Below are 16,107 nucleotides of genomic sequence, written 5' to 3' on the forward strand. Positions count from 1 at the left end.
CTCTGTTGCACTACTTGCTTCAACTAATGGCACCTAGTGGCAGTAATAGGCTGGTATATTTTAAGCAGTGCTTGCCAGAGGCATATGTGAATACACACGTGGCTTGTGGGTTATTTGCAAGTAAGAACACCAGTGTTGAAAGGTGGCACCCGTGGATCCTACCCTGGATCCTCCAAGGGGGCCACGAGCCCTTTGGCCTCACTCCATCCCCTTTCAGCCTCATGCTGTGCCCTACATCAGGCTCTGACACTTTTCTTGTCCTCATAACATCACCCAGTTCCTATTCTACTTTCTCCTCTTTTGCCTCACCTGAAATCTGCCTTCATCTTTCCATATTTTTGGTAGTTTTCCCCTCTTCATATTCCCATAGAATATGGAGACAATATCCCATAGAACGAAACATGTAAGACCACAAGAGAGTGATCCTTATGGGCAGTTCCCTTCTGTAGAAACACAGAAATATAAAGTAAGCACAAAGAAACATTGCAGGGAAATCCTCCCCCAGCCCACTGGCTTGGGATCTCTTTCTCCATCCGTGATCTAGTCTTGAACTGCCGAAGGGACAGGCTGAAGCACATTAATTGCATATCGAATCTGTGAGGACTGTGTCTGAAAAGACTAAACAAGCAACTGCAAACTAACATTTTCAAAAATATTAGAATTTTGTTTAGGGCACCACCCTGCCCTGCAAAATTCTGAGTTTCCAGAAGAATTCTGAGTTTACCAGAGAATGCAGTGCTAGATCTTCCCTAAGAAATAACTGCAACTTTTAGGACACTCAAATATATGATTTTTCCTTAATTTAATTCACTGAAAGGATTGAACCACCAAATGGAGTGCTTCCATGATAGTTTGCTTTGAGAAAGAGACTAGCAGGGAGAAAAAAAAGAAAAAGAAAAAAAAGAAAAAAAAGAAAAGAAAAACTCTTTCATTGCTGAAAGTCTGGCAAAGCTTTAAACAATACTGCCAGTCCCAATCATTAAGAAACTACAAATCAGTCCATGCACAAAAAGCCTCATAGATTAGCTATAAAACCATGATTTTTCAAATAACAGTGAAAGGGGGTGCCTGCTTTTGCTTTTTGAGGTGGTTTAGGTTTCTCATTGCATCTTTCCTTGCAAACTTTGCAACTTTGCAAACTTCATAAGCTTTTCCTTTGAAATGAAAGATGGGCTGCTTATATATTTTTGCTTGTCTCCTGGATCTTGATCTAGACGAAAACATCAAGCACTGAAACAGTCAAATCAAGACAGATGGCAAAACTATATAAGCAGGAGGAAGCAGGATCCTATGATGAAAAACTTCAAGGAATTTATCTATAGGTGATAGCACCAGCGTGTCTTTCATGCTCCTGGTATCTCTTACAATAAAACTCCAGCCAATGAATCTAGGCTCCGTGGTTAGTTATGTGCACCTTTCCTCTGCTTCTGATAAGATTTCATGGCAAGACGAAGCATGTGATTTAGGAATACCAGAACTCAGGATAGCAAGAAAAAAGCTCTGCTTCTTACCCTGATCTACCTCCTCCATTGAAGCTTGTCTATTTTCGTACCTAAAGCTGCGGTAAGGATCGTGGTGGCAGCTGTGGCCATGGGACACCCGGTGTTATTGCAGCTCAGAAGTGGGGAGCTGGAGATGATCCCCTCCCCATGCCTTCATTCACAGCAAAATTACTCAGGGCAGGAGGGAGCAAGGAGGAGCTGAAGAGCGTTTTTCCATCACCTGGCCATGAATTAATGCTGAATCCAGCTGAGCTTGGATGCTCTTTGGCCAGGCCAGTGCCTGAATTGCCCTCAGTGGAAGGGGGACTGCAGACAGACATCTCCTGTGTGCGCCCATCTCCGTTCCCACTCTCCTGCTCGCAGGGGCTGTCACGCTAATTGTTACAGGCACTTTTGCCTGCTGACTCTCTCTGCAGAACGTGAACCTCTGCGCAAGATAATATGTGCTGACTTGATATCCAGAGGAGCTGCTGAGAGAAAAAAGAAGCACAAAAGGTAATTAGACAGAGGCTTGTTCCTCTACCCCTATATTCCAGCAGCCTCCTGAGGAGTTTCTTGAATACTTAGCTTCCAGACCAACTTCTCAATGGCACACCAGCTTTGGCAACTGCAATGCAGGCATCCTCCTAACAGATCCGAAACTTCCCGGGGCAAACGTCGTGTGGAACTGATAGCACCGCCAGCGAGATACGGGCCGGTGGGCCGATAATAATAAGCCCAGCTTATATGGGCATGGAGATGGAAAGAGAGATGCAAAAAGTACAGGGCAAGAATGCCAAATCTTTTTTAAAAGAGGGGGAAGGTTTAAAAGCAAGTATCAGGCACCTGTTGTTATGTGCTAAAGGGGAAATCTTTCCACTGGATCCACAGGGCAGGTCTGAGATAAGCAGGTGGAATGATAAGTTATCTCTGTTGCGATTCAGGAAATATAGATGCTTCAGATGCTAATGGCGTGTCAGCAGGGAAACAGACACGCTGCGGACTCGGGTTAAGTAATCCTAGGAAGGTGTTTATTCATGGATAACATTTGCGGAGAAGGTGACTCCCTACCTCGCTTCTGGCTGCCCAGAGGAGCTGTTTATAGCCAAAAATAGCCTGGGGAAGTCAAGCAGCAAGGTGGTGCCGGGTGGGGAGTGAAGACCAGGTGTGACAGCCCCCAGCCAGCATGGGCACACACAGCCTGGGCAGGATGGCACCGTGCTCACCCACCTGCACCGACCGCAGCACCACAGCTCAACCCGGCCCCATGCAGCACCCTGCTCCAGGAGATGAATTGGGAAGGACGAGGGGTCACTCGTGCACCCCACTGCTCCGGGCTGGGTGGGCTGCAGCTAGAGCATGCCTGGCAGGCACTTGTCCAATCTATTTTCAAAATCCTCCCACTGCCACTCCAGGCAATCTATTCTTGTGCTTTCTAACTGAAAAGTTAGAAAGCTGTTCTTAGTGTCTAATCTAAATCATAAGTCAACTTTAAAAATGACAAGCATGGTTAAAAGTTTCAAGATTTTTCCTAATAATAAATGTGGTTTTCATTTTATTTCTCTGTTGGTTGCTTCACATTTAGGGTACCTTCAAATCGCTTTTTAAAGCATCCCTCTAGAATCATGATGTATAGAAACCATATTTTTTATTTCTCACAAGAGCTGAGATTGTCATTTAATTACATAAATCCAGGAGTAGGAGATTTTAGGAGAAAAAAAAAATTGTGATAAAGTCCTGTGAGAGATGCCAACACTTAATTTAGCTGTAAAAGGCTTTTTTTTTTCTTTTTCTTTTTTTTTTTTTTATCTGTATGCCTCACAGACCCATTGCCCAAAAATGTTCTGAAGTGACAGCAATGTCAAGCAGGAAAGACATCTCACCCATAAGTAGTACAGAAAAAATATCTCAGGTGTGGGAGAGACGTATTCCTATGTATATGCATACATATTCCTTCATTTACTTCTCATCAAAACCCACTTTAACTATCCCAATCGTCTGAACATTGCCTTTCATTAGACATTTTGCAGGATCCCATTGAAATAAGTTAATGGCAATGGAGGTAGGTACTTTCTTCCTGCCTCACCAAAGATGAACAGGTAGAAAGCTGTAACTTTATTCTGGTGCTGGGACTCCAAAGTAACCATGCTTGCTTCTGCTTCCAGCCTTGCAAAGAGCAGAACATGGGAGAGCCCCTGACGCAAATGCAGAAACACAACAAAACACAAACAGGAGCTCTGATCTTCTAGGCAAACAGAAACGAAGGAAAACCATACTGCCTCAAATTTCTGCATGCATGTGGTTAGCACTGAATTGGCTCTGGAGAGACCGCATTCAAAATTTAGATCCACAAAGCTTGTTGTTTTTCACAGGCAATGACTGGCTTTTTAACTAGGGCATCACGTTAATTGTGCTTAACTTGAACAGCCACTGCGTAGTCAGAGATACTTACCCCAGGCACTTCGCTCGGGGTAGGAGATGTGGTCCTGACCTTCCTGCCTGTCTGCTGGCTGCAAAACTACCTGGGGAGGGGAGGGGAGGGGAGGGGAGGGGAGGGGAGGGGAGGGGAGGGGAGGGGAGGGGAGGGGAGGGGAGGGGAGGGGAGGGGAGGGGAGGGGGGGTGGAGGGGATGGGAGGGGAGGGGGGGGAGGGAGGGAAGGGAAGGGAAGGGAAGGGAAGGGAAGGGAAGGGAAGGGAAGGGAAGGGAAGGGAAGGGAAGGGAAGGGAAGGGAAGGGAAGGGAAGGGAAGGGAAGGGAAGGGAAGGGAAGGGAAGGGAAGGGAAGGGAAGGGAAGGGAAGGGAAGGGAAGGGAAGGGAAGGGAAGGGAAGGGAAGGGAAGGGAAGGGAAGGGAAGGGAAGACGTTTGATTAAAATCAAAGAGCACTAGCTATGTGGTTTTTTTTTTCTTTTGTAGTCTGGCGAAAGACAATAAGAATGTCCCAGTGCAAGGTCCAGGAGAGCTACCTTTCTAGAAGTGGAACAGCCATTCATATTCATTGTGTTCACAATGTGCTTACAATCCAAAGGCATATAATTTCCAAATGGCCTCAATTTACACCCTCACTGTGTCTACAGGACATATGGTATCCAGCTGAAGACCCCAGCTATGCCTGATGAGCTAGTCCTGCTGCTGCAGTCAGCCAAGCACCGTCACCACGATATCTTCTCAGTCTGAAAGCAGTCCCTCTCACTCCGTTTTTCACTCCTTGGACTCCACCACTCTGCTCCACCATAGATCAAAACTCTGCCCACGTCTGCTTTCCTACCATTTCCCAGTCCTATCAAATTGGTGTAACAGGTTTTCTTTAAATCAAGGATCTCTGATGCCATGCCCTTTGTTCTCATTGCTGGAATTCTGGTTGACAACAGGAAATCTTGGCCTACAATCTAACAACATTATAACCAAGAATTTTTAACTGGGAGTATCGGTGTGTACAAGAGGCAGCTCCACCATTCCCACGTAAAATGAACAGAGCACATCCAGATAGGAGGCAAAGAAGTGTGATGTCTTTACTTCTTAACCTTAAAACCAAAACAAGTGGATTTTAAAATTTATTTATTTTCCAGCAGCAGTGGACATGGACCTCTTCCAAAATAATGTATAAAGAGTGGTTGTTGAGCAGATTTTTTTAAATAAATTTATTGGATAAATATGTAAGTTTAGTGTAAAAGATGACTGTAAGAAAAAGGAAGAAATAAAATAACAGAGGAGGAGCACAAGATCACAGAATCACAGAATCACAGAATCGTCTAGGTTGGAAGAGACCTCCAAGATCACCTAGTCCAACCTCTGACCTAACACTAACAAGGCCTCCACTAAACCATATCACTAAGCTCTACATCTAAACGTCTTTTAAAGACCTCCAGGGATGGCGACTCAACCACTTCCCTGGGCAGTCCATTCCAATGCCTCACAACCCTTTCAGAAATGAAGTTCTTCCTAATATCCAACCTAAACCTCCCCTGGCGCAACTTTAGCCCATTCCCCCTCGTCCTGTCACCAGGCACATGGGAGAATAGACCAACCCCCACCTCTCTACAGCCTCCTTTAACGTACCTATAGAGAGCGATGAGGTCTCCCCTGAGCCTCCTCTTCTCCAGGCTGAACAAGCCCAGCTCCCTCAGCCGCTCCTCGTAAGACTTGTTCTCCAGACCCCTCACCAGCTTCGTTGCCCTTCTCTGGACTCTCTCGAGCACCTCCATGTCCTTCTTGTAGCGAGGGGCCCAAAACTGAACACAGTACTCGAGGTGCGGCCTCACCAGAGCCGAGTACAGGGGGACAATCACCTCCCTAGACCTGCTGGCCACACTGCTTCTTATACAAGCCAGGATGCTGTTGGCCTTCTTGGCCACCTGAGCACACTGCTGGCTCATATTCAGCCGACTATCAACCAGTACTCCCAGGTCCTTCTCTGCCAGGCAGCTTTCCAGCCACTCATCTCCCAGCCTGTAGCTCTGCTTGGGGTTGTTGCGCCCCAGGTGCAGGACCCGGCACTTGGCCATATTGAACTTCATGCAGTTGGCCTCAGCCCATCGCTCCAGCCTATCCAGATCCTCCTGCAGAGCCTTCCTGCCCTCGAGCAGATCGACACACGCACCTAACTTGGTGTCATCTGCAAACTTACTGAGGGTGCACTCGATCCCCTCCCTGCAAGATGTTGTGCAGGAAACATCTGGGGGCTGGCAGAACCCAGTAAAGCCCTGAGTTACCTCTGAGCAGCCCAGCCTAACCATGATGCACCAGTCTACAGGGTGCAAACCAGCACTGCCAGGACTCTGGAGCAAAGGGCTGGCTCAAGGACCCTCTTGGCTGCATGAAGACCTTCCCGTCCTAGAGGATACCGAGTCACTGTGGAGCCAGGGCAGGGAAAGTAGACCGACACAGGGTGCCCCGGGACTGTCTGTGCCAAATGCAAAAGCTACTGTCAGCTCAGAAGAGCCTTTACTGACACACCAAAGGTAAAAATGGTGCTTTGCCAACCACCCTCACCACACATCCCCAAACGTGCCATATGGCCACAAGTACTACGAATGAGTCTGCCGCTCCTCGGGTTCTGGTGTGAATTGACAATGAGTCTAACATATAAATTGCATCGTCTTTTAACTTTTTGTGATGTATAGCATTGGACAGCTTTGTCTGGGACAATCCATCATGGACTGGTCCTGTTGACATTTTGGATTCTCTCTTATGACCTTGTCCTTTCAGCACAGGCATAATTGCGCTTATGATAATTTTATTCCCAGTTAGGCAGCTATTTTGCACACCTTTGAGTTACAGAATAACTAAGAAGCCAGTCCCCTGCACGGCTGCTGAAGCAAGGCACCTTGAACCAATTTATGCTGAGGCGCAGTCAGTCCAGCGGTGCAGCAGCAAATGGAAGTGGGCAAACTCGTCTCGCTCAATGCACGTAGGTGGGTTACCTCTGCTTAGTTGTGCTTGCAAATCACTATACCACAGGTGCAATCTCAGCTGGGGGCTCCCTGCTGAGGAAACACCAGCCATATGTTTGCGCAGCAGATGACAGGGGGGTCTGCACAACCAAGCCCTCACCACGTGAAGGGGCTAGCAGGCAAAGGAGAGGGGTCCAGGCTCATTCCCTCGACCTAGTTCACATGCAAAGAGCCTCCCATTCCACTCAGGGAGCATTAGGTTCAGGAATCATCGCTAATTTGCCTGTATATACGTACCATCGTGGTGTTTAGGGATTTTTTTTTTTAGATACGTAGCGCTAGCAATTATCTAAGGTGATGGGCACATCTTTTTTCTTGAAGAATTGACTGTTCAGTGTCACTTTAGCAGGAATATACAATTAGTATGGTACATGAATTATTTGAGCTGTTCCCTATGAAGACTGATTGCCTTTCACAGGCTGTGTGTGGGAGAGGCAGAGCAATCCCTGCTATTCCAGAGTCAGCACCCCCAGACAGCCAAGTGCAGCTGCAGAAGTGCAACTATCAGTTCGTCCATAGCAGCACGAGCCAAAGCCTCTGCCCATCCTGCTCTCCAAACAAGAGAGTGATTTAGCTTGTTTAAAACCATTGGGTTAAGAAGAATGGGAGAAAGTGTGCAGGCCTCTAAATATTTAAATTTACCCTTAAACTCCAAGCCATATATCGCAACAGTGAGGAGAAGGGGGCATCCCACTACATCTGCGTCTGCAATTTCAGGGAAGAAGCAGTTATGTCACCTGTGGCTGCCTGTTAATATAAAAATATTAGACTCTTAAGTTATTGTAACGAGTAGGCTATGACACTCCCAGTGCAGTTACAAGGGAACGCGACAAGTGCAGGTGTGTTTCAGCTAAAGAGCACAGCTTCACAACATCACTCTGCCCTCTTCTATGCATTTTCCAGGCCCTTCAGTTTGGCCACTGAAGCCAATGGGAGGAGATGGTGGAAGGGACATAAATTTGACCAGGGATGAAAGTGACCTGCTACAGGAGCAGCTACTGCCAAGCTTGAAGGAGTGGCAAGCAGGGGAGCTGAGGGTTTATTTTCCGCTTGCCACAACATGCTTTTGTACTTTTTCTGGATCTGCTTCCTTTACACGTGTTTTGAAGCTGCTTCTGGGAGGAGGTGGTTGTTTCTGGAGTGTGGATGTGACGCTGGAGATGCTGCTCAAGCCCACAGACTTCTTGCGTGCTGCTAACTCCTGCTGCCCTTGGCGCTCTTGCCCGCTGTCAGCCAGACTTTATTTGCCATCAAATTTAGCATGAAGTGTATCTGCTGTTTACCAGGAAGACTCACTCTCCTGAGAACAGTAGCACGTTTTTAGCCCCGGCCTGGTGAAGGAGGAGGGATTGGGTGCATGGCCTAAAGCTTCGTGCCTGAAGGAGAGAGAGGTGCTTCTGCAGCTCGGGGGCAGCACAGGAACAAGGCCATGTCCCCTTATCTCCTCCACTGCTTCCTCCTCACCTACCCGCTTTCTGGAAGCTGTAACTTAACTTAGCATTGGATGTTATTTGGTATTTGGTATCAAAACAGTCCAGAGAGTGAGCGAGAGACGCTAGCAGACAAGGCAGGGGCATTTTAGACAAATGCTGAAGCTCGTGGAGGAGCGGCAACGCAGCGCCAACGTCAACCGAGTTTCAGTTGAGTTGAAAAAGCAACTACGTAGTACCACGACACGAAGGAGAACGAGGTAACGTTTTACGATGCCACGACTCCCCTTCCTCCCTGTTCCTTCCAGCTGGGGAGGGGGCTGCGGTGCCCCCTGCCTCCACCCGTCACGCAGGTGGGCACGGGGAAACCCACGGGCTCCGACAGCCCACCCTTGGCTCTGCCCGTCCCCTGCCTCCCCCGGCAGCCCCCCGGTAAGGGCTCTCCTCTGTCGGTCACAGGAGCTTTCCTGAAGCCCCCGGTACAACGCCCCCGGCCCCGGTACAACGCTCCGCTGCCGCCGCCCTCTCCCACGCACCCCCCGCGGCTCCCCCCCACTCTCACTTCTCTCTCTCTCTCCCTCCCGTTTGTTTATTTATTTATTTCTCTATTTCTCTCCCTGCCGAAGCGGCAGCCACGCCGGGTTAAAGCCCTGAAACCCGAAGCCCTGAAACCGAGCCGCGTGTCCCCGCCGCTCCCACCCGTGTCCGGCCCCGGCCGCCGTCGGGGGGCCCCGACGGACGCCGGCTGCGCTCCGGCCGCCCAGGCGCGACGGTGACGGCCGAGCCCAGGGAGATCAGGAGCAGGGGACGGGGCCAGGGGTATCCCAGGGATTTCCTCCCCTCCCCGGGGAGCCGCTGAGGCTGCCCTTCGCGAGAGAGGCGAAGAAACGCGGATCCGCCTCGCCCGCGCCGAGGGATGCTCGCCCCGTCCACCCGCGGCAGCTCCTGCGTGGGAGCCTCAACCCGGGTCCGAGCATCCCCTCGGCGCCCCCCCAAATCCCCCTGATCCCCCCCTGACCCCCCCCGAGCCCCCCCCGAGCCCGAGGCAGGGTCGCCCCCAGCCCCGGGGAGCCCCGGGCTCCGGAGCCCAAACGGCCCCGGCCGCCCCGTTCTGCATTTTAATACCGAAATCTGGAAGTGGAAATTGTTTGATGTATGAGGAGACGTTATCTAATTAGGGCGTAAGAAATTTAATCTTTCCAGCAGGCAGGTCATATAATTAATGTTAATTTAACGCTCAAATTCTCAGTCATTAATTTTTATTCTCTTAAATGTAGTTTGGCAGGGCCCCCTGATCCATGGCAATGGATTTTACTGGATGTAAGAGCACACTTGGTCTTTGGAGTGAATTACTGCAGCCCTTCCTATCCCAATAACAAGATCACATCATGTATGCATTATTAAGCCATGTAATTGAATGGTCCATAGTTTGCATATCAGACTATTAAAATAATGTGTTTTGCTTTTCTTCCAACACGTAATGTTAAAGCCTTTGCGAATATTTGGTGATTCTGATAATTATCACCAAATTACTACAAATGTTCTCTTCATTAACGTGATTTCTTTCAAGCATTTTTAAAAATGTGAATAATGCATTAAGTGGTGGCTTGTAAAGTGTTTTTTTTTTTTAAATAAAACTTGTCAACCGCAATTCGAAAATGAGACCGAAAGAAAAAGGGAAAGAAAAAAAAAAAGAAAGAAAATTAACAATTGAACGGGAAGAGAACAGTTGTGCTATATGATTGGAAAGGACGACTTTTATTTTTCCCTATTTCAGATAAGTGACTGTACACCTTTAAAGTTTCACTCCATCGGGAGCAAAAGTGCATGCAATCTAAAGAACTGCCGATTGCAGACGATACAGAACAGATGGAGGAACAAAGTTGGAGCTTTTCCTTTTGCAGGGAATAGATGGGGACAGAGGCAGACAGACAGAGAGATTGATTTGAAAAGATACTGACCTCTCTCCTTCAGCTGCAATTTAACTTGTCCTGAAAAAAAAAAAAAAAAAAAAAAGGAAAAAAACAAGTGAAATCTGCGTCCTCCCCTCCTCCCCGCCCTGCCTGCCTCCTTCCCCCCGCCCCAAGTGCGCGCTGTCATTTGAACAAACTGCGGCGCCGATCTCGGAAGGTGAATAATTCCCAATTAACTAAGTAACTAACTTTCTTCTTGCCATCTTGAGTCACTCACTTAACTAAATCTTAAGCCTCCGAGACCCTTCATTATCGCCTTCCCCCCGCCGCACTGTTTTCAAAGTTCAATAGCGAGGCAACAAAAAAAAAAAAAAAAAAAAGAAAGAAAAAAACACTGCTGCAAAATAAGAGTCTCTCTCCGAATTTAAGAGCCGTTCATTTGCATCGGGACAAGCCAGCCCCCCTTCTGCAGATTATTTAGGCACCAAAAAAAAATAAAAAAGGAAAAAAAAAAGAAAAAAAAAAAAGACCACAAAGGCCCCCCAGCAGCTGGTGTCGGGAGCAGTGCCACGGATGCTCTGCGGGGCGTGAAGCAGGGCCGGGCTGCGGGAGCCGGGGCGCCCCGTAGCGCTGCGGGACGGCTGCGGGACGGGCAGGAGCGGGTCCCCGCCGGGCCAGCCCCGGCCGCGCTCTTATTTTGGTTGGGAGCGGGCGGCGCGGCCCCGGCTGGAGCGCGGAGGGAGGCGAACTGTGCTCCTCTGTTCGGTTTCGGGTTGGTTGGGCTTTTTTTTTTCTTTTTTTTTTTTTTGAATTTTTTTTCCTCCCCCCCCTCCTCTCTCTCTCTCTCCTCACTATAGCAACCAACGCCAGGCTGGCAAAAATGCACCCTCTGTGGACAATGGCCCGGCCTTCCTGCTCGCCTCGCTCCTCTTCTTCCTCCCCGAGCCAAAGAAACTTTCCAGACCCCCCCCCCCCAGGCCCCTCCTGCATCTCCCCCGGGGCAGGCTCTGAGAGCAGCCTCACCGGCACCGGGCCGGGCCCGGGGGGAGGCAGCGGGGTGTCCCCAGCCGGGCTGCGGGTGCTTTGGGGGGCTGCCCCCGTTGCACCGGGCTGAGGATGCTCTGGGGCGCTGCTGCGGCCCTGGGTCCCCCCGGGGAGCCCCCAGCCGTGTCCCGTGCTGGGTGGAGAGGAAAAGCCCGGTGGCACCCCCAGGCTGGGCATCCCTTCGGCCTGGAGGCGAGCACGGCGCTGGAGAGCCCGGGGGGGTGTTTGGGGAGGGAGAGGAGCCACCTTCCTCCTGCCGCCAGCCCAGAGCGCCCCAAAGCCGGAGGGGGCCGGAGGGGGCCGGAGGGGGCCGGAGGGGGCCGGAGGGGGCCGGAGGGGTCCAGAGGGCCGTGCCCCCGGGCGCTTCGGCTGAGCCCTTCCCAGGGCACTGCTCGCCTCCACCGGCGGCGATCGCTGCAGGAAGGAAGAAAACAACCGTTAGCTGCATCACACAGGGATGGAGAGCTTGCTCTCTCCTTTATTTTTATTTTGTATATGTTGTCCCGCACAGCTCCCCGTTGCAGGCTTTGGGAAGTGCCCGCTGAAATCCCCTTTGCCTGCCGCAGGGGCTCGGCCGCCTCCCCCTGCTCCCCTCCACCTGCTCCTGGGCCAGCAGAAACGCCCCAAAAGCCCCGTCGTGGGGCGCTCCTTTACCGGCCGGGGAAAGTAAAAGGCAAACTCCAATCGCGCCCGGGTCTGGCTCCGAGGATTCAATAAACAAGCCGCATTAACTCCAGCCAGAATTTATCTCGTGGACTGATGGAATTTGTCTTTTTTTTTTTTTTTTTCCTCCTGCTTCTTCTGCTTCTTTTCCCCCCCCAAGGCCTCATATTCTCCACTCAAAATTTCGCAGCCTTCCTTTGATAAATTACTCAAAGTAATCCCTGCACCAGCCAAGTCTGACTGGTTGACGTTGTGTTAGAAGTCTTCATAGCGGTGTCTGTCTATAAAATATTCACTTGCGGACTACAAAGGGTGGATCATTTTTAATGACAAGATTCAGAACTGGAGGATGAAGGGAAAAGATTAATATCCGTGAATTCAAATAATTTAATTTCAAATGCCGAACTTAGAGCATTATACCCTACCAGTTTAAACAGCGATGCAGATAAAATAGAAGAGTCTCGGGTGAATGAAGTGGCCGGAAGAATAGAGTTGCGGGGAATGCTGGAAATGAACCCTCGTGCAAACTTTGCGGGAACTTTTTCTTTTTCTTTTTTTTTCTTTTTCTTTTTTTTTTTTTTAAATTCCACACCTTTCTATCTTCTGGGATAATCGGTATTCTAGCGGGGCAAAAATACAGATGATATTCCGTACGTGTGCGTGCGGATATATATATATGTATATATACGTATGTGCGGGGAGATTTTCCTCCGTCTCGAGATAGGTGGGGAAATCTATTTGGACGGCGGATTTTAATTTCAATGGGTAATGTGAGCTTGTGCAATCAAAGTTATCAATTTCTGTCCTTTTTGTTTAGATTTCTTAGTTAAATGTGTTTGTTATATCTACCCCGAGGAGAAGCAACTTGAAAGTGTAGCTTTTGAGTCATCTTATAAATACATCCCTGAGGCTGCGGTTCTTGCAGCTTTAAGCAGTTTTCATTAAAGCAGCCAGCTGCCTCTTTGTGTAGATTGGATTTTTTTTTTTTTTTTAAAGCAATCACTTGTGAAGCCCCGGCCTCAGTTTTGTCTCTCCGCAGGCCCTTAAAGTTGAAGTTTCATTCATGCCTTGGGTCTCGCCTCCGAATCAGCCTCCTCGGAGCAGCGCTGGCGAGAGCCACACGAGAAGTGCGGGCTTGAATACTTCACAGGGAAAGGTTAAAAAGGAAGCAGAGATCAAAACAACCCCATCTCACAAAAGGTGCATTAAACGCGCCCCGGCAATGAGCACGGAGCTGCCGAGCCGGCCTTCGCAGGCAGCGCCTGGGAGCCTCGCGTTGGCTGCGCCCGGCCGTTCTCCCGGAGAGGCTCGGGCGGTTTTTTTTTCTCCCCCCCTTTTTTTTTTTTTTGCTCTCCTCGTCGCTTTTGCCCCCGGGGGGGTCGCCGGGGACCCCCGAGAGGTGCTCGCGGCCCCGTGCCGCGGAGCGAGGCTGCCGGAGGAGGAGGAGCGGCGCGGCGGCGAAGGAGATATCAAGGAGGGCTGTCAGTTCAAAGCTTGCGGGGCCGTTTGAAAAACCTTCCTCCCGTCAAAGTACAGCAGCCCGGGTGTTTGAACAGCTGCTTTGAACGGCGAGCGAGGGGCTGAGCCGAACCGCAACACCGCAGCGCCCGCCCGAGACGCCGCGCCGCCTCCGGCCCGCTTTTGTGCGGGAGGAGAAAAGGGGAACACAGCCTCGGGGGACCGCGGGTCCCGCGGGTCAGCCCCGCGCGGCGGGCGGGGGGCGCACGGCTGCCTCCCTCACACCCCCGGCGCCCGGCGGGCCCCGCGGCCGAGCCTGCGGCCGGCACCGGGACGGGACCGGCACCGGCACCGGCACCGGGACCGGGGACGGGGAATGGGGACCAGGACCGGGGGCTCGCTCCCCTCGCTCCGCCTCGCCAGGGGCTCCCCGCGCCGGGCCGAGCAACAGGAGCCGTTAACGGGCGGGCCCCGGGGCGGGGCGGGGCGGGGCGGGGGCGCGGAGCTCCTCACCCCTCACCCCCCCCCCGGGCCCGGGCCCGGCCCCGCCGCCGCCCCCGTTCCCCCTCAGAGCCGGGCGGCGGGGGGCGGGCGGGGGGCGGGCGGGGGGCGGGCCCTCTCGGCGCGGCTCGCCCAATGGGCTTGCGCGGCGGCGGCGGTTGCCAGGGGCGCCCGCGTCCGTCAGGCGCCGCGCGTCCAATGGGCGGCGGCGGCGGGGCGGGGCGGCCGCGCGTGCCTTCGCAGTGGGCCCCGCCGCCGCGCGGGCCGGGGGGGCGCGGGCGCCGCGCGGCGCCCGAGGCGCAAAAGTAGCTGTCAAATGCGCGGCGCCTTTCCCCGGCGCGCTCAGTGCGGCGCGGCGAGTCATGGCGACCGCAGCCTCCAACCACTACAGCCTGCTCGCCTCCGGCTCGCCCATGGTGCACGCCGAGCCGCCCGGCGGCATGCAGCCCGGCGGCGGCTACCGCGACGCGGGCGCGCTGGTGCAGGCGGACTACGCGCTGCAGAGCAACGGGCACCCGCTGAGCCACGCTCACCAGTGGATCGCCGCGCTGTCCCACGGCGGCCCCGGCGGGCCCGGCGGCGGGGGAGGCGGCGGCGGCGGCGGCGGCGGCGGCGGAGGCGGCGGCGGCGGCGGCGAGGCGCCGTGGGCGGCGGGCGCGCTGGGCCAGCCCGACATCAAGCCGGCCGTGGTGCAGCCGGGCGGGCGCGGCGACGAGCTGCCGCCGCCGCCGCAGCACCCGCCGCCGGGCCGGGCGCCGCACCTGGTGCACCACGGCGGCGGCGGCGGAGGCGGCGGCGGGCACCACGCGGCGGCCGCGGCGGCGGCGGCGGCGGCGGCGGCGGCGGCGGCGGCGTGGCGAGCGGGCGGCGCGGCGCACCTGCCGCCCGGCATGGCCGCGGCCAACGGCGGGCAGGCGGCGGGGCTGCTGTACTCGCAGCCGCCCGGCTTCACCGTCAACGGCATGCTGGGCGCCGCGCAGCCCGCCCTGCACCACCACGGCCTCCGCGACGCGCACGACGAGCCGCCCGGCCCCCCCGGGCCGCCCCCCGGGCCCCCCGGGCCGCCGCACCACGGCGCCGAGCACGGCGGGCCGCCGCCGCCGCCGCCTCACGGCCCGCACCCGGGAGCGGCCGGGCCGCCGCCGCCGCCGCCCTCCGCCGCGCCCCCCGGGGCGCCGCACCACGAGGCGCACTCGGACGAGGACACGCCGACGTCGGACGACCTGGAGCAGTTCGCCAAGCAGTTCAAGCAGCGGCGGATAAAGCTGGGATTTACCCAAGCGGACGTGGGGCTGGCGCTGGGCACCCTCTACGGCAACGTCTTCTCGCAGACCACCATCTGCCGCTTCGAGGCCCTGCAGCTGAGCTTCAAGAACATGTGCAAGCTGAAGCCTTTGTTGAACAAGTGGTTGGAGGAGGCGGACTCCTCCTCGGGCAGCCCCACCAGCATAGACAAGATCGCGGCGCAGGGCCGCAAGCGGAAAAAGCGCACCTCCATCGAGGTGAGCGTCAAGGGCGCGCTGGAGAGCCACTTCCTCAAGTGCCCCAAGCCCTCGGCCCAGGAGATCACCTCGCTGGCGGACAGCCTACAGCTGGAGAAGGAGGTGGTGAGAGTGTGGTTTTGTAACAGGAGACAGAAAGAGAAGCGCATGACGCCCCCGGGAGGGACGCTGCCGGGCGCCGAGGACGTGTACGGGGCCAGCAGGGACACGCCGCCGCACCACGGGGTGCAGACCCCCGTGCAGTGAACTCGCGGCGGGGGCGCCCGGCCCCGCCTGCTCCTCCTCCTCCTCCTCTCCTCCTCTTCCTCCTCCTCCTCCTCTTCCTCTCCTCCTCCTCTTCATCCTCCCCCCCCGACTTTCGGTGATCGTCCTCCTTATCTTATTATTATTATTTTTTTTTTAATTTTCTCCCGTCTTTCAAAAAAAAAAAAAAGAAAAACCGCGCAAAAAAAAAAATTAAGAAAAAAAATAACAAAACGAAACAAAACAAAAAAAAATAAGCGAGAGAGAAAGAGAGAGAGAGAGAGAGAGAGAATCAAAGCAGACAAAGCACCTGCACCGGACTGTCCCTTAGACGGCAGCAGGTGCGGGGCGGTATTTTGACCTTCCCGTGCGCTGCAGCGCAGTGAGTATCGCGCCCAGGCCGGCAGGGCAGGGGCGAGCA

At 53.6% G+C, this 16,107-nt stretch overlaps 2 protein-coding genes across 7 annotated transcripts in view; one reads left to right on the forward strand and one right to left on the reverse strand.

The window, feature by feature from the left end:
* The window catches only part of LOC310898092 (uncharacterized protein), a 57,977-nt gene extending 44,022 nt beyond the window's left edge, over nucleotides 1-13,955 (reverse strand). Inside the window, exons 1-5 of one of the 6 annotated variants that reach the window (XM_083832518.1) lie at nucleotides 10,553-13,955; nucleotides 10,324-10,353; nucleotides 3,934-4,003; nucleotides 1,512-1,972; nucleotides 310-443 (exon numbers count right to left, since the gene is read on the reverse strand). In XM_083832518.1, coding sequence (XP_083688644.1) covers nucleotides 10,700-11,767 — 1,068 coding nt within the window. In that variant the 5' untranslated portion in view covers nucleotides 11,768-13,955 and the 3' untranslated portion in view covers nucleotides 310-443; nucleotides 1,512-1,972; nucleotides 3,934-4,003; nucleotides 10,324-10,353; nucleotides 10,553-10,699. Of the gene's footprint in view, nucleotides 1-309; nucleotides 444-1,511; nucleotides 1,973-3,933; nucleotides 4,004-10,323 lie in introns of all 6 variants that reach the window. The other 5 variants (XM_083832516.1, XM_083832517.1, XM_083832519.1 and 2 more) reach the window with 5 other exon arrangements.
* A 242-nt stretch (nucleotides 13,956-14,197) lies between these two features.
* Nucleotides 14,198-15,977, forward strand: POU3F2 (POU class 3 homeobox 2). Its single transcript, XM_083827725.1, has one exon. The coding sequence runs from the start codon at nucleotides 14,304-14,306 to the stop codon at nucleotides 15,687-15,689; it is 1,386 nt and encodes a 461-aa protein (XP_083683851.1). The 5' UTR covers nucleotides 14,198-14,303; the 3' UTR covers nucleotides 15,690-15,977.
* The last annotated feature ends 130 nt before the right edge of the window (nucleotides 15,978-16,107 follow it).

This window comes from Anser anser (genome assembly GCF_964211835.1).
Source record: "Anser anser genome assembly, chromosome: 3".
In the NCBI taxonomy this organism is placed as follows: Eukaryota; Metazoa; Chordata; class Aves; order Anseriformes; family Anatidae; genus Anser; species Anser anser.